The sequence below is a fragment of the Acanthopagrus latus genome, chromosome 20 (genome assembly GCF_904848185.1).
Source record: "Acanthopagrus latus isolate v.2019 chromosome 20, fAcaLat1.1, whole genome shotgun sequence".
Lineage (NCBI taxonomy): Eukaryota > Metazoa > Chordata > Actinopteri > Spariformes > Sparidae > Acanthopagrus > Acanthopagrus latus.
The window spans coordinates 230,866-256,354 of record NC_051058.1 but is presented as its reverse complement, the minus strand read 5'-3'; the positions used below and the strand labels follow the sequence as shown (position 1 = coordinate 256,354).

At 41.9% G+C, this 25,489-nt stretch overlaps 1 protein-coding gene across 1 annotated transcript; it reads right to left on the bottom strand.

Annotated features, from left to right (window-relative positions):
- Positions 1–17: 17 nt before the first annotated feature.
- Positions 18–8,605, bottom strand: adoa (2-aminoethanethiol (cysteamine) dioxygenase a). The gene is made up of 2 exons (XM_037082584.1): positions 8,043–8,605; positions 18–2,246 (listed from the first exon to the last, which is right to left on the bottom strand). The coding sequence occupies exons 1-2, from the start codon at positions 8,376–8,378 to the stop codon at positions 1,788–1,790; spliced, it is 795 nt and encodes a 264-aa protein (XP_036938479.1). The 5' UTR covers positions 8,379–8,605; the 3' UTR covers positions 18–1,787.
- Between the last annotated feature and the right edge of the window lie 16,884 nt (positions 8,606–25,489).

Below are 25,489 nucleotides of genomic sequence, written 5' to 3'. Positions count from 1 at the left end.
AATAAGATGTTTCATGATCACTCATATCTATTTTATTGTTCCACATACATTCAACATCACAGTAACCGAGTCATTGTCAAACTGGTGCATACACCTGTGTTAAGTCTAATTTAAGCCAAAGGAGGATAAAGATATAAGGTAAAGTAATGTAACATACAGGTTGGAATGATATAGTGTTTATCAATCTACATGAAAAAAGTAGTGAAGAAAGTCTAAGTGCGTTGGTTTCATATCACAGTTTCCATTTTAAAATATGATACTTTGTATGGAATATACTTTCTGGACTGGGTTTAAAGACTTTGTTCAGTCTTCGATATAATGCATCACATACACCAGGGATACTTATGGAAGCCAAGTGGCATGCCAAGCATTTTCTAATCACAATGGCAATAAACTGCTTCACAATGTAATAGGTAAATCAGCAGTGGATAAGCAAATATTACATTTAGTTAATTAAGGTCAAAAGTCTCTATGTCAGTAAACTAAGACAAATAACGAGATCTGAGTACACAGCTTGTACTTTGTGAAATATGTATCAACATTTTTCAATGACATTTTATAGCCCTAATCAATTAAAGCAACTAATCAATTAATCATCAATCAATTCATTAACAATGAATATACATTTAGGTGCAGCCCTAGCTCATTTGAAAATAAAGAAGTCTAAATTCAAATTTGTTATTGGCCTGTTCATATTATTGTTTGCTTATTTGTGGCCTTCAGTCAATTGGCAAAAGTGGCTCCAGGGCAAGCCAAGTTTAATATCCCTGATAATCCCCACATCACTGTGGAGTAAGCTACAGAATGTGTAGCTTTGTCCCCTAAACTGACCAGACCTGTGTCATGACTTCTGGAAACAACATTAACATAAAATAAAATAAAATAAAATAAAATGAAATGAAATGAAATGAAATGAAATGAAATGAAATGAAATGAAATGAAATGAAATGAAATGAAATGAAATGAAATAAAGTAAAATAAAATAAAATAAAATAAAATAAAATAAAATAAAATAAAATAAAATGAAATGAAATGAAATAAAATACATATCATATAGTGGGTGCACTTTGGAAGAGGAAAGGAGTGTGTACAATAGAAATGGCACTCTTAATAAGTACATTCAATATTTACACATAAGGCAGGTACGACTGGAGTTACAGGCTTCGGCAAAATAAAATGAAATAAAATAAAATAAAATAAAATAAAATAAAATACATATCATATAGTGGGTGCACTTTGGAAGAGGAAAGGAGTGTGTACAATAGAAATGGCACTCTTAATAAGTACATTCAATATTTACACATAAGGCAGGTACGACTGGAGTTACAGGCTTCGGCATTAAGACACAATACGATGTGGAACTCCTCTGTGTGGAAGGCTTTCTCAGAGAACACACATCAGCAACCCTAATGACACCCCGGCATTCACAGAACATTTGGCTGACAACATTCATTTGTGTACAAGTGTATTAATCATCCACAGAAAAAATACCATATTAGGAATCAGAATTCCTTGGGTTCACTCGTTCCTCAGTACTGAGGAGGTTGTTGACTGTTTGTGGAAAGCAGTTCAGTGTTCCTGATTCTGTGCAGAGTGTCAGAGTTCAAGCTCCTATTTCAACAAGCTTTGGCCTTGTTTAGCATCCTTGAGCAAGGCACTCAGTCCCTTTGACCTCATGCTAGACCCCCTTATGGAATGGGCAAAAACAAAGTTTCCCCTCGTGGATCGATGGATATCTCTATATAATCATTGTTACATACTGTAGTGTAGTTAGGGCTGGGGTTGATTCAGACTGAGACTGTCGGTCCTGGGTAGTGCTCCCCACCACACCAGAAGTCCTCCGGCTGAGGAACTTCTAGCAGCCATGCTTCCTTTTCTTTATCTGTCTCCTCTCCTTTCTGTTCTTCATTGCTCTTTCCATCGGTTTCTCCCTCTGCAACAGTTTGCAGGACTTTGTAATAGTGACAGTCCCGCTCGTCATCTGGATTGTATGGAGGTGCCAGGATATCCAGGAATGCAGCCGGTCCCTCCACTGCATCGATCTGGTGGAGGTTATCCTGTACAGGAGTTAGGAGACAAGGCCCGCTGGTCTCTGAGTACTCAATGACTGAACGGAGCACGGAGCGCCGCAGGGAAGTCATCTGGAATGGAGCCAATGGAGGTTCAAAACAAGGCAGGACATTGCTGACAGTCAGGTTATCCTCCATCTTGTCAAAACAACGGACATTCACCTTCCCGTAGAGAACCTAAACAAGAGTAAGAATACAGTTAGAAGAAAATCCTGTTGCTAACATTAATATACAGGTGATCAGGGACTTGACTCAGAAGCTTGAATGTGTTATCATTTTATAAATTAAGGACCTGCAGTCACAATCAGACAAAGTAATGCTCCTATCAGTATACATCCATCTCATGTTGAGGACAGTATAGATGGCATAGTCTTGAGTATTCATACCAGGAGTGTGGAGAAAGGAGTCTGCTGCAACACTGTTTTGCTGTCAAGCTCCAGAAATATTTTGTGGACGAAAAAAACTTCACCCAACTTTCCATCAGCATGGTGGTGAGTAGATAATAATCACTGAATTTTCATTACTGGATGAACTGTCCCTTTAATCTTTGAGGGGGCCAACAGGCCACAATTTTAATGTTGGTCCCTGCTAACAGGGACCCAGGGTTTACAAGAGATGGAAGCAGAATTAGCGAATGATGCCAGACCTAGTTTAGTTGATAATGCATTCCAAGTAACATTATTCAAATGATAAACATGGATGTGTGTAAAATGCATGTGAAATGAAAATGGATTGATAAATTATCAAGTGATTTGATTAATTTAAAGCCCATTTTGTTTTAGAAAGTGGTGATATGATGAAAAAAAGAGTCATGTTTTATCATTTCCTCCTCTTGCATTCATCTTTTATCAGGCACAACACGAGTCATTTATCAAAGGCTCCTCAAGGCTGAAAAGTAACAAAAAAAACTTACAAAAATGGAAGTGATGAAAACACTTTTAATTAATAATGAAAGTGATCAAATCTATGTGAATTGAAGGATATGATCATGTTATTTGATAGACCTGACTGACATTTTATTCCAAACAGTAATTCTCCGATAATCAACTTGGCTACAACTCATCATTCACAACACGCAGACATTTATCGTTCACAGCAAGCATTTTTGTTTCTTCGACTTGGTAATAAAAGAAAGAATAAAACATCATGCCCACTTAGCAATCCACTCATTCTAATGGCTCACACTGCATTTCTTGCAAGACCCTGTAAACTCTACCTCTGAGGGGATACCTTTGCTACAGTTTAGGGCTGATTATGGTGATTTAACAATTTCAGTTAAGCATAGGCCTCATATGTTGCTCTGGTTTGTAGAAAACTGTGAGTAAAGGGGCTGATACAGCAGTCTACGGTCAGTAGTTTCCCCAAGAAACACACCAGGCTTTTCAGCATCCTGCCCAGCCTGCTGCTGCTAAACTCTTGAGACGCCCCTCTTTGCGGCTGAGTGTCTCTTGGTCAGGCAGAGCGGACAGGACGTGGTGGGTCAGATGTCAGACTGCCCCACAATCTGGTTACATCTATTCATTGTGTCCCACTGACCCAGGGCTCCCTCCCTGTGATTGTCCAGCGGACAGGATACAGAGGGGTGTGTGAACACGGGATGTCAGCCAAGAACAAGCCCTCGGCAGTGGGCACAGGCCACACCAATCAACCGCCCTCCTTCTTATCAGGTGGGCTACCAGGGTCACGAAAAATAGGGCAGCTTTGTGCACTGATGTATTGTAAGATACAGTTCTTGCAAGAAAAGCAATGAGATCCAATAAGCCTAGAGCAGTTCACTAACAGCGTGGGATTTTTGCTTGGTAAAGATAAATTTTGCTTGGTAAAGGTGTTGTGAAAGATGAATGGTAACTTAGCTGTTTATCAGAGAAATACTCTTTAAAATATATTGTCTGTCCAGTTTATCAAATCTTCACAATTTATCACTATTTTTTAGTTCACATACATTTGATCACTTTCATTATTAATTCGTGAGCCTATTCTTGTTACTTTCAGCCTTGAGGACACCTCCCTTCAATGATAAATGGCATGTTGTGTGTTGTGAATGACAAATGATGAATGTTACACGACATAGATGATAAAATCAAAACTTTTTAAATCAAGTCAGCTTCAAATTAACCTCATCATTTATTGTTCACTTTTTTTCCACAAATGTTTTACATTTTCAATTTTTTATTACATCCATGTTTATCATTTACTCTGTATGTACTAATGTGCAAACAATGCATATTAATATATATGTAATATGTTGGTGTGTGATAATATGATGCCCCGTACAGCTTCATGCTCCCTGTGACAGGGACATGTTACTAGGGATGTCCTGATCAGGGAAATCAGGACTGATCACGTGGTTTCAGTCTCAATCGGAATCAGACATTACATCACAATTTTTATATATATATGTGTGTATGTGTGTGTATAAAATTTATTTTTCTTTATTTATTCTCATTATTTTTTTATCACCGTTTCGTAGTGGTACAGAGTCAGACTGTCCGACATCACTTGTCCGACAGCTTTTGGCTGAATTTTGAATGTGGACCCAAGCCCGATTTTATATTCTTTTTTTATGTCAGAGCATGATTTTTGGCAGAACACAGATGCATGAGTAACGTTATAACGTGATAGTAGTTCAACGGTGACATGCAACTTCTGCATTACGACCGTTTCGTGGGGGGCCGGTGGGGTGGTGCTGGTGCTGTTGGTTGTATAACAAAAGAGATACATATAACACTACACATTTGATACGGCAAATACAAAAAATAAAAAAAAAACACTCAAAGAATATAAGGAGTTCACTCAAGCAACACAAGCAGTGGTGGATCTACACGGGGGCCTACAGGGGCCAGTGCCCCTGTAAAAATGTCCCTGGCCCCCGCTTAAATATCGAGGCAAACTCACCGAAGAAGCAGAAGCAAATATGCGAATTACAGTAACATTATCCTAGCTACTTCTACACAATGTTGACATTAATCACGTAATTTTATCAGTCTTGGCTGTTGCATTTCGATAAATAATACATTTATTGAGTAAAGTAATCGACAGTATCCGCCTGTGTTAAGTTGGGAGGGATGGTTACTTGTGAAATGAGACGTATGCCTCTACATTGTGCTTCCTCTTTTAGTAGTTATCATGAAATGAGGAAGGGGCATTGCAGCCTTTTTGCCCCAGTAAATAAAAATCTGAGAGAAACATACCAAGGTATTTAGAGTGCTACAGAGCAGGAAGAGGGAGAGCCAGAGGAGTCGGTGGTGGTTGGAGAGAAGGCAGGTGATGAAACTCAGGGCACTAACACAGTGAGGGACATTCCAGAGGGTGAGAAGGAAGAAGAGGGTGAGGAGGGAGAAAACATACAGGGACAGAGAGAGGAACAGCCAGAAGAACAGCAAGTGGATCCATGTGGATCATGTGCTGCATCATTAGGTTTGTGATGTAGAAAAGGTGTTCTTGTTCAGGCCATTTGCAAAGCAGTGTCACTACAATTCATAGTACAGTGTGTCCATAAAATGTTGGTTTCTGCCATAAGTTCTTTTTTTGCATCCTACTGTATTTAATTTCTAATTTTTGATGGCCCTACCTCATTGTTTCAATTGATGCACTCTTTGATGATAAACATGATAAACGTTTGCATGATTTTAATGTAAAGCAAAATTAAAGCATGTAATGTTTAAATATCATTTGTTTCCGTTTTTTTAATGTGCCCCTCTGATTAAACACTGGCCCCACCTTGGCCCCTCCAGTAAAATTTGTCTAGAACCACCACTGAACACAGGCAAAGACACCGAAGCAACAAACATACTTTCACAGACAAATATCCTCGAGACAGCGACATGGCCAGAAATATTACAGAGAGGGTAATTAAATTAATCGCTCTGGATAACCAGCTCATCTCCGTGGTAGAGGATCAGGGTCTTCTTCGTCACCTTGAGTTTTTGAATCGCTGGTATGCCCCATCATCTCGGCATTGCATTCATTTTTTCCACTTTTGAGTTACAATGTGCTGGTATGTGCACGAGTTTTGTGGGTGTCATACAGCAGAGCATGTAAAACAGGCAATCGAGGAGATGCGGAACGTGTGTGATATAGACAAGGAACGCATCCACATCATTTTACATGACAACATAAGGAATATGTAAAAAGCAATGGATGATATGGAAGTACCAAGCCCGGAATAGCATATGCAGAATCAGGAAGAGCCATAAGAAAGTAGAGCTGTGGGATATTACAATATATATCGTAGTGCGATATAAAAATGTCTACCGTAGGATATAACCCTCTGTTGTTTATATCTTAATTTTAATGTGTAGGCTACTTGATTAGCACTGTTGCTACACTAATGTTAACGTACAGTACGGTTGTGATTTAATACTGCGTGTAACGTCGGAATGACCATTGGACAAGGCCGCTTTAATGCACGGGCTGCGCCCCTACTGTAAACAAACGTACCCCACTCGCAAATTGATGATGAATGACGTCACACACATAAGCTGCCGCAGAGCTGCTACATGCGATGCACTGTGGAGAAATGTCCCGGCAAAATTAAAAGTCTGGCTGCATTTCATAAAGAAGGACAGCATCTCGGGATCGTCACCTGTAATACCTGTAAGAGGGATCTGTGCGCCAAAGGCGGTAATACAACTAATATGCCCAAGCATTTGGCCACACAACATGGCATTATAATCCAGCATTGCTGTGTATTTGACGCACTTAGCAGCACCAGTGCTAGCACTAGATAGATAGATAGATAGATAGATAGATAGATAGATAGATAGATAGATAGATAGATAGATAGATAGATAGATAGATAGATAGATAGATAGATACTTTATTGATCCCGGAGGAAATTCAAGAAGAGCACCAGCACAGCTGGTAAAATTAAACTGGCCAAGGTCATTTTACTCATTTGAGTATTATTATTTTTTGTTTATTGAGGACTCATTTGAGTATTGATTTATATTAATAAACCTGAAATTTATTTTAATGAACCAGGTTGTATTCTTTTCTGCACTCATGTCTACTTGTTTTGTTATATGTTAATAATAATATTATGGTGTTACAAAACCTCTCAGTCCCGGGGCCTAACATTAGGTTAAGGCGGCCCTACCGTTGGATATCCAACTTTTGAGTTCAAAACAAGTTTATTGTATGAAAGCAAATGTAACTGCAGCAACGCTACTGTTTTGGTGGTAGAATTTTTACGTCACCTGCAAGAACTCATTTACGGCACCGGTTGCTCTGCAGTAAACAGAGGCATGGCGGAGACGGAGGAGATTGCAATGGAAGATGAAAATAATGTTACTAGTAACGGTACATCTAACGCGGATACAGAAGTAGAACACCAAAAAGATTTGGTGCCGAAAAGGGGGAAACGGAATTCCATCGTTTGGCTTTGGTCAGACACCGACCAGACAACGGTGATCTGCAAAATATGCCGCCAACAAGTTGTTACTAGCAACACACATCTAATCTTTCCTACCACGTTAAGACACAGCATGAGCTGAGCACTAAGGTTACCTCAAAACCACAATGACGAAAAGAAAAAAACACACCAAACGAGCCGTTGACAAGAGGCACCCAGAAGCAGTCCCACACACATACTCTCACTTATTGACTCATGTCCTCACTTTGCCAAAACAAATTGTAACATGTAGATGTCCTGATTCGAAACTTAGCCTTAACTAATATTTTCCTTATATAATACAGCTGCGTCAGCTGCATTATTTTGATGAAACAAAGTAAATACTTTGTGTTGTGCTGTGCCACACACACACACACACACACACGCATATATATATATATATATATATATATATATATATATATATATATATATATATATATATATATATATATATATATATATATATATAGCAAAGTGAGGACATAAGTCAATAAGTGAGAGTATTACAGATATTATGGAGTGAATTATATCAACGAAACGTTCTATATAATTCATTCATTAAAATGAGGAGTAAACACCTTCAGCATCCCGTTCATGCCCGGGTGGTCGTGCAGCGGTATGGAGGCGCCGGCCCTCAGCAGGAACACCCCCATGCTGAACACCTCCGTCTCGCAGATGTGCATGTAGGTGACCGGGGGGTTCTGGAGCCCCGCTGCGGCGGAGCTCGGTTTGGTTTTCCGGGGAGATATTTTCAGGTCTGCAGCCCTGGCCGCAGTCACTAAGGAAATAAGTTCACTGTGTTTGTCCGCGACGAGATTATTGTCCCCGTTAGCAGAAGCTTTAAAGCCTTTAAAGGTGATGTGGGCTTGCTTTGCTATCTTCTGTATGAGAGGAGTTTTGTTGTCCCGCGGCATTCTGGCTAACGTCGGTGTGTCTCTGGCTCAGCTCCGACGCAAATACAATAGTTTTACCGGTTTGCAAATCCTCCGGTGTCACCAGTTTTCCCCCGGAGCCTGCTGCTCGATCAAAAAACACAAAATAACGTCTTTAATACAAAGAGAACGCACTTCATGGTGGTATCTAGTATTTTCAGCCTCCCTATACTCATTTTCCACCAAGTCGCCTCTTTGTCTCCGCTCACCGAGCCTGCGCACCAGCCGATGTGCAGGCTGGAATATGGAGTTTTATCAGAAAACATAAAAGTACTCTTATTCAGGGTTACATGAGCAGTGAAGCGCTACATAATTCGATTGTTTTTAACCGGAATGGTGCGGATGATTTTTCAAGACTTGGGCATATACAACCAATCTAACTGTAAATAGTAAGATAGCCTGCATTTCCAGAAGACTACATTTCCCAAGGCTCCTAGGGATGGCCGAGGGTTGAAGAGGGAAGGCCAGACAGGCCATTGAACTCTCCGCCGTCCATCCGTCCAACACCACATCCTCTACCACTGCGGTTTACTCCCATGTAGTCCCATTAGTCTAATTTTCTCATTGCGAAGTGTTATAACCAGCGATTGTTTTTAGCAGTCATCTTTTGTGTGTCACTGTCATTCACTTTTGGCTTTGAGTGCTACAAGAGCAATTCCTCTGTAAATGCGTGTGCATAACCAGCACAGTATATCTGGGTAATTTGATGAAATAAATAAAACTGCAAAATTACACTGAAGAAATAAAGGCAGCCTTTTCAAACATGTGCCCCACATTTTGAAAAACCGCTGTAACAGTGTCATAATGTATGTTTTACTGCAACAGTGTCTGCAACATGACTGGTTGCTTTTTGTGCAGTGTAGATGAAAATTGTATCAGGTGCTCTTGGAAAATGAGAACAAAATGAATCCAGAGGGGATCCAAGCACAATATGTTTCAAACAAGGAAGGAAATGTTAAAAAGCCTTCATTATAGTGACTAAATCATTACAGGGCAGTTAAAGCCAACATGTTTCGACCACTTGTTCTTCATCAGGATGTAGGATTTAGCTACTGTTATTATACTAACTACCTTAATGGTATGGTTAAATGACTTGCATTACTAGCACCCAGAACTTGTTGTTGTACACCTCACCTTCATTACAGAGAGGTTCACTTCTGACAATGGAGTCCAGTTGTCATTTATGGACACAGTCACAAGTCAAAGTTAGTCTGGGACAAAGTCTGGTTCCTGTTCAATGTGGACATGATTATCTGAATGTTTCTGAATCTTTCAAATCAAACATAAGGTGTTGATCTATCAGATTATAGTAGAACTCTCTGCCTCTTACTGCTATCTGGAGCTGAAGGAAGTGAACATGGTTAACCTACAACAGAACACAGGGCTGAGTCACCTGCATCTCAAACATGATAAAACACAGGACTGAGTCACTGGCATCACAAACCCATTCTGAGGAAACATACTGCTGATCTTATGTGTACGTGTGTGTGTGTGTGTGTGTGTGTGTGTGTGTGTGTGTGTGTGTGTGTGTGTGTGTGTGTGTGATCACATGCAGCTCTGTCTAACAGTTGGCACGCTTGTGGGTGGGTTAGGTTTGAGTAGCTTGTGGGTATTTTTTATTTTTTTGAGTGAATAACCGAGTGCATTTGTGCGCGTGTTGCATTATGTATGATGCATTCTGCATGAGGAGGAAGGGGGACACAAAGCAAGCAATATCCTCTTGAGAAATAATGAGGCCAGGTTCATTATGGGTTCACACACACACACACACACACATACACACTTCGGACAGAGGCACAGCATCATTGCTCTTGAAAATGAGACTGTGTTGCTTAGAGACCTGTCTTCGTCAGATAAGACATGTTGTAAACTCATATAATTCCATTTAAATCTCACAGGGTCAGATGGACACAAATTGTCATCTGATAGAGTTTAAACCAAAGGAACGTTGTAATGTTATTATCAGCAATAGAAAAGACCACAGATTTTGGTTAATCAATACTGATACTCTCCTTTATTAGTAACATTTTCTTTGGGGTACACAAAATACATCTACACCAAGACAGTAATAGAGTTACAAAGATAGCTAACAAACTGTGAGAAATGGTAGTATGATGTAGGTACAGCTCCTGCTGTTGGCTGGCGATGATTATGTGATGTGATTTCCAGCAAACAACTTTAACTAACAATGTCTCAGTTGCCCTCCACTGTTGCGTTGCTGCAGTTACTGACTTTAGCAACTTATATAGAGAAACATCACCCCAGCCGAGAGCCAGACACGGTCTGTTATTTACTGATGCTGATTTTGTGATGTAATTTGGAGGCAGAAACTGTTCCTTGTCACTTTACAAGGTTGGTCAAGGATGTCAGTCACAGCAACAGCATCCATATAATTAGAAGCAGAAAATGCTATAATTGGCCGTTTTTGATTATTTTTGATGTAGCCATTATATTTCACTTTAAAAACTATTTACCTTGCCTTGCTTGGTGTCAGTATTTTCAGCACAACCTCACAAGTGTGACTGTAAAGATTTTTTTTTCATTTTGACATACTGTATTAACACAATGGACATAAAATCACAAAAAAAACTTAAAACCTGAGTAGGAAAAAGTTCGATTTTTTACTTTGAAAACCACAAATATGTTTAATGAACCATTTTATTACTTATAATGCACATATAAATTCTTGTTTGTTAAATTTGTGCATAAGTGTTTGAAATTTACAAAGTTATATGTAAGTATTTACATTTAAATGCAGGCAATGCCTCAGGTTCAGGCCTCCCTTAGCTCCTTCCAGGTCAGTGAAGAGCTACACTGCCTGCTCCACATTCAGCAGTCTTATTGTTTTGACTGAGTAAACAATAAGCTTTACTACACACTAAACACACTACACCAAACACTACATAATACACTGTCTATACACTCCAAACATGCTAAATGTCACAAATCTCTCAACTCTCAAAACTCGTTATCGCTATCACTGTCTCTATCACCATCAATGTCGCTGTCACACTTTCACAGCCGTCCCTCCCACAACTTACCCCTGTTCCTCAGCACCCAAATCACATGGTTTACCACATACATTTGTGATTGGTTGGTGTGGTGCCTTTTTCCACCAATAGGAAAGAGAGTATTCAAGTTTTTTTGCTTGCAAATACTTCCTGCTTGCAGACACTTTCATGAGAGAAGCCCGTTTTGACTGCTTCTTCCTACACCAAACGTGCAACAAGTGTGACGGCAATGTTCGCGAAAAAGCGTGGCGGACATTAAATATCATAAGTCCCATTTTACTTGGCCTATCAACACAGTTTGAAAACTGGTGTATAGTTTGAAGGCCGCACCAATATATACATCTGAACCGAGACTCACGGAGGCTGTGTCTTGCTACTGTAGCAGAATAGGTCTGCAGTATATTCTGCTCCAGTATGTTGGCTTGGTGGTTGACAGCCAGTCATTGTAGACAAGCAACCTATAAAGCAGGTAGGGGTCCTATGCTCTCCCCTCTCTGTTGCTGAACCCACACATCATTTCCGGTGCGCCGATGTCCACTGCAGCAAGTATGATAGCGTTGATTGTACAGGTTGTGCCTGCAGTGATCGGTGTTATCATGCCTTAAATAGCCATATATGGTTTTATAGATGCCTGTCTTGGACCCCTGTCTCTCCCTCAGACCTGCCGCTCGCCTCAGTCAATGCCAGTAGGTTGCTTTATGCCTTGCACTGCAGCCTTATGTGCAGTGTTTAAGCTAACCGGCTGTGTTTCGTTTTCAGAATTGGCCCGTCTAACAGACTAAAGCTTCTTAGACACCCGTTTGATCCCCTCTCCGAGCTCATGGGCACAGCCAGATCGGGACTGTGTGCCAGTGCCTCTCGCTTCTAGCATCCGGCAGCTAGCGACTGTTGAAGAAAATCATTCAAGTCCTGTTGAGCAGTATGCTTTGGTGATGTGTTTATTCAAAGAATACCGGTAAACTGGTGAACTGACAGGCACAGAGCAGGTCTGAGCCGGTGAGTCAACCCAGAGCAAGTGAAACACATCCCATTTTATACAGTCAGAACTAAGAATGGCAGATTCAATCAACAGGTAAACAAAAGGGGATGCAAAAGGGAGTGGGCAGGTAGGTTGGAGGTAGTGAACAGTGGGGGGTGGGGGAGGTAAGGGGGCACGCATTTAACATAGTGATCAAACCAGGTCCAGACGTCTCTTGATCAACTGGTGTTACGCAAATTTGTATCCACAGGGTGCAGGAGACAGAAATCACCATTTAGGTCAGGTAGTCAAAGGGTTCTTTCCAGACGTCACTTCAAAATGTGTATTTTCTTCCTCACGACGTAGCAGCTACATCTGTCTGGCCCATCTGTCCCTACGCTGCTGCTTTGCCTACCTTTGTTTTGCATATTGTTTCTGTTCATTTTGGCTTTGCCATTTATTGCAGTGTTGGCCATTCTAGTGCCGTGGGGGGAGATCTGTGGGGCGTAACTCTCGCCACCAGAGTTGATTGTGTTTATTTCTTTATCCCAGTTGGTTTTGTTGTTAATTTCTTATTCACTCCCACCTGGCTGTTTAATCCCAAGTGACAATCTGTTTTGATTGTGTTGTCATATTAACTGTATTTTACCCACTGTTTTTCTTTACTTGTTCAAGTGACGTTCCGCTAATTGTCATGTTTGTCCCTTCTCTGCGCAGAAGCTGAAGGGCTAAAGGTAGCGGTGGTTGGTGCCCATCAGTGGTGGTGTCCCTTTATTGTGTGCTGTGTGTCGACCCCTGGTGTAATCCTCCCCATGTGTGTGTTTGTGTGGTGGTGTGTGCACATGTGATTGGGGCGACTCTCCCTTGGATACCTCACTCCTGGTGACCCATCCTCAATGATATTGAGGAATATTGTTTGTACACTGACAAAATGGATGTTGTCTTTTGTTAGAAATACCAGCTGATTTCAAAACATTACAGACATACAAACAACAATGTAACATGAGAACAGATAGACGCTGATCATAACTATGTTAAAGATTGATCTAAAAAAAAGAAAGAAAAGAAAACTGTTTCAGAGATGTTTGATTCGGCCACATGTCCAATTCAAACTTAAATGGACAGAGAGCAACATAGCACCAGTTAACTGCTAACACTGCTGCTAAACTGGAGATGACGTCAGTTAGTAGCTCAGATAGAAGTGCAGCTGCCAGTTTGGACCAGGAGCTCAGAGCACCGAGGGACTGTTGGTGTTTAAACTGTTTTAACAGCACAAGAACTTTGGACTGGGACAGGCCGTGGCTAGCTGGATATATGTTAACTTAGATATCTGTGCAACGCAATACACAGACCTCATAATGTCAAAACTTTGTCAAATGTCAAAAAATTCATTCCACTAAAATTCTTTCATACTTCCCCTTTAAAAACACAATTGACTTGGGGTCAGTAGATCAGTGACTCACTGGTCACCAGCCCAGTGTTTCTGAATAAGGCCAATGGACAAGACATTAATAGTAATAATAATAATAAACCCTATGACTAACCTATCAGCTGCCTTTTCTGCTGACTGATAGGTAACATCTATCCATCCATTATCTGTGACCACTTTATCCCTTTTTATGGGGTCGCAGGGGTTTTTGCTGCAGCCACTCCCAGCTGTCTCTGGGAGAGGGCAGGGTACTCCATGGCCAGCTCAACGCAGAGGCCACCATGCAAGGTGCCAACCCCACATCAGGAGCAATTTTGGGATTCAATATATTGCTCAAGGTCTCATCGACATGAAGCTCAGCTCATGCCGGAGCTGGGATTTGAACCAGCCAACCTGCTCTACCCACTGAGCTACAGCCGCCCATGATAGGTAACATGCACATGGTATTTGTCTGATTAAACTCCAGTGTTTCCAGATCTGCGCTCTTGTCCTAATTGTGCTGGAACCTCACTGAAAGGGCATCTCAGCATCCTGAGTTAAGTTGCATAAAACAATATTGTTTGAATTATGCATTCACTGAAGACAATGTTGTAAAGACCTCTATTTGTCTGGGATCTTATTTGCATTTGCTGCTGCTTCTCGAATATAAAGCAAACATTATTCCCTGGCTGTTTAAAATGTGCATGACTTACATTGCAGAGAAGTCAAGCAAGCTTCATCATGCTGTCCTCAGAGCCGCAGCCAAGGAACTCTGAATGGAGCAAGTGATTCTCTGGCTGTTCACAATTTGCATAGCAATATACAAACACAGTCACATGCATACAGATATATGTTTGATGCACAGTTGAATGATACATATATAATGCTTATATATAAATACAGGCATGCACACAGTTGGAAGTACAGGTTCCTCAAGTATGCACACAAGAAAGAAGAATGAAGGGTTACACACACACAACCATAAACACACGCACACACTCACTCTCTCTCTCTCTCTCACACACACACACACACACACACACACACACACACACACACAAATTCCTCTGTCAGACAATGAGACAATGATTACAGCTGCTTATGGATCATTTAGTGCAACCAGTCAGCGTGTCCTTTGTGTTCAGTCAATACACCGCCTGTTCTCTGTCATCAGAGTTGTCATTATTTAGCGATGTGTTCCACAGTTGAGAACATGAGGAGTCTTTTATTTGTCGCCCCCTGTGGCCTCATTGAATCAGGCCATCATTGCAAATGAAGCCAACTGTGTTGTCCAAGAATGTTAACAATGCAGGCAAAAGTTGAAAAATTCATTAGTGTACTGGGAAAAAAAATATCTGCATAACTCGAGTGGAAGCAACAGGAGACAATGCAATGCTAATGTTTGTTCTTTCCACAAAAAAGCTGATTTCTTCGGGTGCAGGGGTTGTGGGGATTGGGGTGGTCCGTCAATGGACTTTGAGCCCACACAGCCAAACTCATCAGATTCATGGCATGCAAATGGGTCATTCCACACCAACACAGAGAGAGCCTCCCAGCTCATGTCATGTATTTTCTTGAAAAAAAGTTCATGTTAAAACACAAAAAAGTTTTGGGAGGAAAACTAAAACAGCCAACAAAAAATACACTCAACATATTTTCAGTTCTATATCGTAGGCCACTGGACTAGATTATTTGTTAAGGTAAAACAGTGATTTATTATTATTCATTTGATTACTGTAAACACTCTGCAACACTTGAATACATGTTGCAAATTATCCTCAGGGTTTCTTGGATGTTCAGGTCAAATTTCAACCCATTCCAATGAAAAGTAAGCAAATGGTGAGGTTCAGAAAACACATACAGACACTGAAAAAATGATGAAATAAAAAAAAAAAAGAAAGAAAGGTACAAGGACCACAGCTTTAGGATTTTGGTATTTTAGAAAATCCATGACATCACCTGGGAAAAGATCTGAATTCTGTGTGAGTTGGCATGGAATAACCAAAATGGTTATTCAGTGTGCATTCGAAAGAAAGGTGTTCTATGTTGGCTCTCAGTACACATGTATTTTGGGTTCACAGGGATACATAACTGACTGTATACTCCCATGTCAGTATCAGTGTCAGCCTCTCACATACCATTTCATTCTGTTGGAGCATATGCATTCTGAAAAGCTTGTGCTCTCCTACCAGTGTAATATATGTTTTTCTCCACTGCATTTAAAGTCATTCATCTGTAACTAAATAATTGTTTAATTGAATAAGTGATTTTACTTGATAATATAATGATATATATATATATATAAAATGATAATATACTGTGTATACTCAAGGAAAATACACACACACACACACACACACACACACACACACACACACACACACACAAACACACACACACACACAAACACACAAACAGACATCTGTGTTCCCTGTCTTTCATGGTTGGGCCACAGACTCTGAACACCCAGCCAAGATCTCTGGATGAGGAATGATGACAAGCAATGCTACACACAAACACACGCAAGGACATATAGAGACAGCCACTTGCAAGGAAGTTTCAGACTGCTGAGGGTAAAAACTCTCTTGTAAAATGGTCTTGTAATATTTCTTATCCTGAATTTAAATCTTTACCTTATTTTTTATTCATCAGGAAATACTCTAAACTCTTCTCTGACTATTTATACTAAAGTTGATCCTGATTGCACCGTGTAATGCTGTAGAACGATCACACCAGCCATGTATAAATTGGTTTCCTATAAACATAATTTTCACTGTGCTATTGGATTTGCCTCTTAGCCTGTAGTTTTCCTGGAAAAAATAAGGAAGAAATACAACACAGATGAGGCAGGTCTGCTACTGCTCAACCAAAAGAGGTAGAGGCACAATTTTCCCCAGTCACTATTCCCAGGTAAAGGTGGCAAGATGGCAAAAACTGTGGAAACTCTGCACTAAAAAAGAAAAAGAAACCTGCTGATGGAGGAGGCAAAGAAGGTGAAGAAGAAGGAAAGAGTTAAAATCTGTGGTAAAAGAAGGGTGAACAGATGGACATTTACTAAGTTTGTTTCTAAATCCAGCTTTTGATTCTTGTGATTGTTTTTTTTGAAAGTGGCTAGCCACTAGTGATAGCTCACGTTATTACAGTTTTTTTCAAATGCTTAAACACAATTTCGAATAGAGGGCCCAGTTTTTCAAAACACTACACACAATTAGCACAACCATACACACAATTAGCAGAACACCTCACATCCTTTGCAAAATGAAACACTCTTGTAAAAAATATACACTACTTCATAAAAATGATATTTTGTTGCCATATGAAAACACACACGTTTCATATGACTAAATTCTGTCTGAACCAGTTCCACACTGCTTGTTGTGTCAGCGAGATACTGAACCCCACGTTGCTCACTAGTGAGGGCCCTGCAATGAGCTGGCGACTTATACAGGGAGTACACCCCGCAACCCCATTGTCACATCGCGGTGAGGTTGTCTTGTCTTTGGATCTGTCTTGTGAACTTCCTGTTTTATTTTGAAAGTAACTCTCCTCTCGTTTCAGGTCACTTACCCTTCCTCCTGTGTCATTGGTCTGACGTCATCCCTGATTCCTGATTGTTTCCACCTGTGTTCCCCTCCCTCATGTGTATAAAGTCTCTGTCTTCCCCTGTCTTCGTCGCCTAAGTATTTCGTCTTTCATGTCGTATACTAAAGCCTTTAACCACAGCCTTGAACCTCGTCGTGTTAAGTATTTTCTTGTTTTATTCATCTGTATTTTGCCTCTCTAGGAGAGTGAGTTTTCTTTGTAATTTTCTGGTCAGGAGTTTTGAGTTTGAAGTTTGAATTTTCATAGCCTTTTGTTTATCCTCGTTGTGAGAGATTTTTTGTTGATTAACTTTGATAACGCAGAGCAGTTATATTTCATAGCCTGTTGTTTCCTCTTCGGAGAGTTTTATTTTGTAATTTTTTATATCTTAGAATTTTTCTAGAATAGAGTAGATCCCTCCTTCGGGAGCGCCTTTTGTTATTTCATGTTGTATGCTGTTCGTCTTGTTTGTCTTCTGAGAATTTTCATAGTCGTTTTGTTTTCATTCTTCCTGGAGAATACCAAAATCAGATTAATAAAATTTGATTGTACTTTCGCCCACTCTGCATCTGAGTCCTACTTTCTGTCCAGTTCTGTCAGTATACTTAGGCCAGCTATGGACTCAGCAGAAGCGGGGCGACTCTCAGAACTGTTGCGGATCCAGGAAGCTCGTCTAACTCGCCAGGAGGAGTTCCAGACCGCCATGGCTGTTAACATGGGGCAACTCTCGTCTCAGATCCAGGAAATGCTGGGACAGCTCTCTCGCCAAAGCCCCGTCACTCCGACTCCGCCTCCTCCAGCCATCCCGGAAGTACAAGCAGCAACTGGAGGAGCTCCATGCAAACTAGCTTCTCCCACTAAGTACGCCGGTGAGCCTGGACTTTGTCAATCTTTTCTAATTGACTGCTCAATTCATTTTGAATTAACGCCAAAAGCCTTTTTGACCGACCGAGCTAAGGTGGCGTTCATGATGTCACATCTAACCGGGAGAGCTAAAGCTTGGGCTTCGGCCGAATGGAGTCGAAATTCAACAGTATGCGAGACCATAGATGGCTTCCAGACGGCGCTAAAAAAAAAAACTTTCGACCCCGTGAGTTCTAGCAGGGAGAAGGCGCAAGAACTCAGCACCCTGAAGCAAGGTAAAGACTCGGTTTGTGATTATGCCATTCATTTTCGCACTTTGGCTGCGGAAAGTGGGTGGAACGATGCTGCTCTTTATGATTCCTTCCTAAAGGGGTTATCGATTGAAATTCAAGATCTGCTCGTTCCCTTGGATTTACCCAACGATCTGGATGCACTCATCGCACTCGCCATTTGCACGGACAACCGACGCACACAACTCCGAAGGCACCGTGAGGGTAAACGAGGCGACAGGGAACCCCAAACAGCTCCAAAGGAATCAAAATGGCCGACGCCACACCGGGTGTCTCCAGAAAAGTCTTCTCCACGCACCGAAGAAGAACCCATGCAGTTGGGAAGGGCTCGCTTATCTTTGGAGGAACGGCAGAAAAGACGACAAGAGGGTAGATGCTATTATTGCGGAGAAATGGGTCATCTCGTCAACTCATGCCCAGTCAAACGGATCCAGGGGGTGAGTTCTAACCAGGTTGCAAAATCTGCTGTTCGTGTACTCACTCCAGTTACAATTAATTCGCACCTAGACATGAACGTTCTGATTGACTCAGGAGTGGATGAAAGTTTAATGGATTATAACCTAGCCAAGAAGTTACACATTGACTGCCAGCCTCTAGCCAGGCCTATTCGTGCACGATCCCTGAACGGAGCAGATATTTTTGTCATCACGCACATAAGCAACCCGGTTAAACTGTCCATTGGTCATCATCTTGAGAATATCCAATTCCATTTATTCACCTCCACCTCTCACTCTCTGATTCTGGGGCAGCCTTGGCTTTTTCTTCATAATCCCCACATAGACTGGAAGAGTGGCCAGATCAGAGGGTGGGGGGAGGATTGCACCGAACACTGCATTTCAGAACCAGTTGCCGAAATTAACTTATTCTCCACCAATCCTGTTCCAGAAGCTGAATATCCGGACCTGACCACCGTTCCAAGCTGTTACCACCATCTAAAAGAAGTTTTTAACAAAGCTAAAGCATTGTCTCTACCTCCTCACCGCCCATATGACTGCGCCATTGAACTGATTCCTGGATCTACCATTCCGAAGGGGCGACTTTACTCCATATCCGGACCCGAGAAGAAGGCCATGAACGAATACATCACCGCATCTCTGAAAGCCGGACTCATTCGCCCCTCATCTTCACCGGCAGGAGCCGGCTTCTTTTTCGTGGGTAAGAAGGATGGCTTGCTTCGTCCATGTATTGACTATAGTTCATTGAACGATATTACTGTTAAGAATCGATACCCGCTCCCTCTGATGACATCTGTCTTCGACCAGTTGCAGCAAGCCAAAATATTCACCAAATTAGATCTTCGTAACGCCTATCACCTGATCAGAATCCGGGAGGGAGACGAGTGGAAGACAGGCTTCAACACCCCGAGGGGACACTACGAATATTGTGTTATGCCTTTCGGACTGACTAATGCACCTGCTGTTTTTCAGGCCATGATAAATGACGTACTCAGAGACTTCCTAGACCAGTTCGTCTACGTTTATTTGGATGACATTCTGATATACTCACCCGATCTTGTCACCCATCAGAACCATGTAGCCCAAGTCCTCGAAAGATTGCTTCAACATGATTTGTACGTCAAAGCAGAAAAGAGTGTTTTTCATGCTGAGACTGTCTCGTTCCTGGGCTTCATTGTAGCCCCTGGAAGAGTACAGATGGATCCGGCTAAAGTTAGCGCTGTAGCCGAATGGCCTACCCCAGACAGCCGCAAAAAGGTGCAGCAATTCCTTGGTTTTGCTAACTTTTACAGGCGGTTTGTCAGAGGTTTTAGCGCAACAGCTGCCCCTCTCCATGCTCTTACCTCCACCCAGGTCCCGTTTGCTTGGAATCCGGCGGCTGAAAAGGCATTCCAGGAACTAAAACACCGCTTCACCACAGCTCCTATCCTCACCCTACCGGACCCCCAGAGACAATTCGTGGTGGAGGTAGACGCCTCTAATGACGGAGTCGGAGCAGTACTGTCCCAAAGATCTGAGAAGGATGGTAAGCTGCACCCCTGCGCATTCCTGTCCCGACGACTATCTGCAGCAGAGCGGAATTACGACGTGGGCAATCGGGAACTGCTGGCAGTGAAACTAGCGTTGGAAGAATGGCGACATTGGCTAGAGGGGGCTGAGATACCCTTCATTGTCTGGACTGATCATAAAAATCTGGAATTTATTAAGAAGGCCAAAAGATTGAATTCTCGCCAGGCCAGGTGGGCGCTGTTCTTTAACCGCTTCTCTTTTACCTTGTCTTACAGGCCGGGATCCAAAAACGTGAAACCCGATGTGTTATCCAGACTCTTTGATCCCGAGCCAAGGGCCAAGCAAACCGAACCTATCCTGCCACTGAACTGTGTGGTAGGAGCGGTGACCTGGCCTATAGAAAACAAGGTAAAGCACGCTAATGGTGGAGCCCCATCGCCTCGTGGCTGTCCAGACAACCGTCTATTTGTTCCCGCAGAGCTACGGTCACAGGTGATTCATTGGGCTCACACCTCGCTGCTTTCATGCCATCCGGGGGTTAAGCGAACCATGTACGTCATCTCCCGGAGATTTTGGTGGCCAGCAATGGAGTCGGAGGTCCGGGAGTACATAGAGGCGTGTTCGGTCTGTGCTCGCAACAAATCGTCATCCAAGGCCCGATCAGGACTCTTACAACCACTACCCATCCCATCCAGACCCTGGTCGGACATCTCCCTGGACTTCGTCACTGGGCTCCCGGTCTCTCAAGGAAACACCACCGTACTCACAGTGGTGGATCGATTCACTAAGATGGTACGTTTCATCGCACTCCCGAAACTACCATCAGCCAAAGAAACAGCAGAAGTCATGATGACGCAAGTTTTTCGAGTCCCCGGATTCCCAAAGGACATTGTATCGGACCGGGGCCCCAATTCATATCCAAATTCTGGAAGGAATTCTGCAAGCTGATCGGGGCCACAGCGAGCCTGACATCAGGGTACCATCTAGAGGCTAACGGCCAGACTGAACGACTGAACCAACAATTGGAAACCGGCCTCCGTTGCGTGGTCCACCAGAATCCCTCGACATGGAGCAAACACCTGGTCTGGGTTGAGTATGCCCATAATTCACTACCCACTTCTGCTACTGGTCTCTCTCCATTTCATTGTGCTTTCGGTTATTCACCACCTCTATTTCCAGACAATGAGAAGGAAGTCTCGGTTCCCTCAGCATATGCCATGATCCAACGATGTCGCCGCATCTGGGCAGCTGCCAGACAGGTTCTCATCCGGCAGGGAGATCGGGTGAAGAAGTATGCAGATCGGAGAAGATGCCCAGCTCCTGATTACCAGCCCGGGCAAAAGGTTTGGCTATCAGCTAAGGACCTCAACCTCAATGTGACTTCTAAGAAACTGGCGCCTCGTTTCGTAGGGCCATTCCCAGTCACCAGGAAGGTTGGACCTGCAGCGGTTCGTCTACGTTTGCCTCGGTCCCTGCGTGTGCATCCCACATTTCACGTCAGCCAGGTCAAGCCGGCAAAAGAAAGTAGGTTGGTGCCTTGTTTTATTCATCTGTATTTTGCCTCTCTAGGAGAGTGAGTTTTCTTTGTAATTTTCTGGTCAGGAGTTTTGAGTTTGAAGTTTGAATTTTCATAGCCTTTTGTTTATCCTCGTTGTGAGAGATTTTTTGTTGATTAACTTTGATAACGCAGAGCAGTTATATTTCATAGCCTGTTGTTTCCTCTTCGGAGAGTTTTATTTTGTAATTTTTTATATCTTAGAATTTTTCTAGAATAGAGTAGATCCCTCCTTCGGGAGCGCCTTTTGTTATTTCATGTTGTATGTTGTTCGTCTTGTTTGTCTTCTGAGAATTTTCATAGTCGTTTTGTTTTCATTCTTCCTGGAGAATACCAAAATCAGATTAATAAAATTTGATTGTACTTTCGCCCACTCTGCATCTGAGTCCTACTTTCTGTCCAGTTCTGTCACCCATGGAAAGGGATAAGCGGTTCGGACAGTGACCTGGCATTTAGAAAGTTTTTTTGTTGTCAGACCTAATTTTAAACATGCAGTTTAAAATTAAAGTTTAAAATTAAAGATGCAGTTTAAAATTAGTGAAGTTGTGTGTGTGTGTGTGTGTGTGTGTGTGTGTGTGTGTGTGTGTGTGTGTGTGTGTGTGTGTGCATGCGTGCATGCGTGTGTGCTTGTGTGTGTGTGCTTGTGTGTATGTGTATGTTCGTGTGTACAGGGAAGCTCCCACTGTCAGTGTGTTTAACTGTGTGGAAGTTGGTGTGGCCCTGTGGCATTGTTACTGGGATACAGTACAGATGTCAAACAAGTCAGTGCATTACTCATTGAAAATGCACTGTGCTTCACCAATTGAATGAGAATCAAGATGTCATCTACATTGTGGTCTTATTGAAGTTAATAAGGTATTTACATTTTTTATTTTCACAATTTTGGTTCATAATAATTCATATATAATTTCAATACTGATCACTGACCTTAACTGAGGAATAGAAACAAGAACACAAAGGAAAGTTGAAACGAAGAGCAAATCAGCGAATACTGTATACACACTTGAAATGGCCTCCACTGGTTCAGTGCAACAATGAGAGTGATAAAGGGTCCCCCTGACAGGTAGACCTTCAGTAGCCTGCGATAAATTATATATCAGCTTTATAAAGTCTTCAAATCTTACCCTAGGCCAAATCTTACCATGCTGACAAATGAATAAGACCACTTTCTCATCATCAAGTAAGATCATAAGACCTTGTCACTGATTAGGATTTTTTGTGCTGAATGATGTTGAGATGGGATAGTGGGGCTATGTTACGCATACATGAGAATAAGGAGTAGCAAAGCCATGTGAAGTAGCCTACTCAGTAGAGTTATATTTCAGTACGTGTGTGCCTGCGTGCACTGGAATGCCATTTGTGAGCATGCGCAGAATAAACTGTCAATGAGTGAGTTCCCAGGCCAAAGAAATGATGTCTGTCATTTTTCTCCTGTGAATACTTGCATATGTGAAGGTGCAAGCTAACCACTTTGGTGACTGATAGTGATAGACTGCGGCAGAGATGTCTAACACTACAGGTTATGAGCCCAGTCACTCAGGACAAAGATGGTTCAGACTTGTATTCAATGGTGACAAGAAAAATTTCAAACTCTGGGAGACGAGGTTTCTCGCGCACATGGAGTTGCGTAGCCACAGAGAAGTTATCTTGGAGGACCCGGAGATACCCAACGAAGACGAAGCAGCCCTCGTGGAAGATGAGGCAAAGAATGGAGAGGCATATGCACAGCTGGTGCAGTGTCCAGACAACAAGAGTTTGTCACTGGTAATGAAGGACGCGAAACGTGATGGAAGAAGAGCACTGGGGATTCTTCGTGAACACTACGCGGGAAAGGACAACTTTGTGAGTTTGTCTCTATTGTGAACTTTCCTATCTTCACGCCAGTAATGAAACAGTTGCAGATTGCATTATTAGAGCAGAGACTATATTCGTGTCACTGAGAAGAGCAGACGAGCATATAAGTGATGGGCTTCAGATAGCCATGGTAGTAAAGGGGCTACCTGATTCATACAAGCCATTCGTCGTGCACATAACCCAAACAAATGACATTGTAACTTTCAGTGAGTTTAAAACAAAACTGCAAAGTTATGAGAGTACTGAAAAATATGGGAAGAGTGACATGAATGTAGAAGAAGATAATGTGATGAAGACTAGCGGGGCAATGCGATCACAAGGAAGAGGAAGAGGAAGGAAAATGGACCTGGCTAATGTTGAGTATTATGCATGTGGTAAAAAGGAACACTTGGCCAGGACATGTCCTGACAAATACCAGACGAGAAGAGAGGAACGAAAACGTGACACTCCACAGCGAGGAAGGGGACGTAGTCGAGGACGAGGCCCTGATCATGTGAAGAAAGCTGATGGAGAGACGGAGACAGAGCCCACATCTTTCTGTGTCTTCAAGTTAAGGACGGTACAAATTCCAAAATGGAAGTGTATGGTAGGCTGTATTACCTTAGCACAGTTGAATATGAAAATGTTGATGAAGTGCATCGTTGTCATGACATTCAAATGTGGTATAGGATACTTGTTCATTGTAATTTTGAGGAAGTTACAAAATTAGAAAGACGGTCGAAGGGATGTCGATAAAAGGGAAACATGACAAGTCCAACCAAAACTGTGAAATATCCACACAGGGGAAGTTTACACAAAGCAGAAACAGACAGGCAGACAACCGTACTAGAGCTTGCCAGGTTCTGCAAATAGAGACGACTCAGGTGCAGATTGGCAACAGTAATGACAGGTTTTATTTTCTAGTTCGTATCTCTTCCGACAGAATGATAAATAAATTGGCTATGAAAAACTTTGCGTCCAAAGGACAAGACAAAACAACAAGGAACACAAACGTAACAAAAAAACACTCCTGCAGGAGGAAAAAGGAAAACTACACTGATCTTCAAAAAACTAATTCTATGAAAATGTAATAAACAGAAAATCACTCTCAGAGGAAAAAAGCTCACAGGCTATCAAAATTATCTACTCTCTCTATATACAAAATTTATCAAAAGAAAACACTCCAAAGGAGGAAAAAGCAAACACTATCAAAATAACTGACTAGAAACAAAAGACTGACCAAAAAGATATAAACACAAAATCACTCTTCTTCCGAGGAAAACAGAAAACAAAACTTGACAACTGTGAAGAGGAACAAGACTATGAACAAGGCTCGATGTATTCAACAGAATGAATGAAATACACTGGCAACGCAGACAGGGGAAGACATAGACTTTATACACATGAGGGAGGGTAGCACAGGTGGAAACAATCAAGGGTTAGGGATGACGTCAGACCGGTTACACAAGATGAAGGGCAAGTGACCTGAAACGAGAGGAGAGTTACTTTTTAAAATGAAACATGAAATTCAAAAGACAAAAACCCAAGACAGGACATCCCTCACCGTGGTGTGACACAGATAAAGATGGATACAAATGTGCAATAGCATTTAATGATTATTACAGTGG

What these genes read in the sequence shown, in the direction of transcription:
- adoa (XM_037082584.1), bottom strand. Translation starts at nt 8,378, where the DNA reads ATGCCGCGGGACAACAAAACTCCTCTCATACAGAAGATAGCAAAGCAA. An exon ending in GCATGAACGGGATGCTGAAG is followed by an intron (nt 2,247 to 8,042) that starts GTGTTTACTCCT and finishes ACTCTTGTTTAG; the next exon opens with GTTCTCTACGGGAAGGTGAA.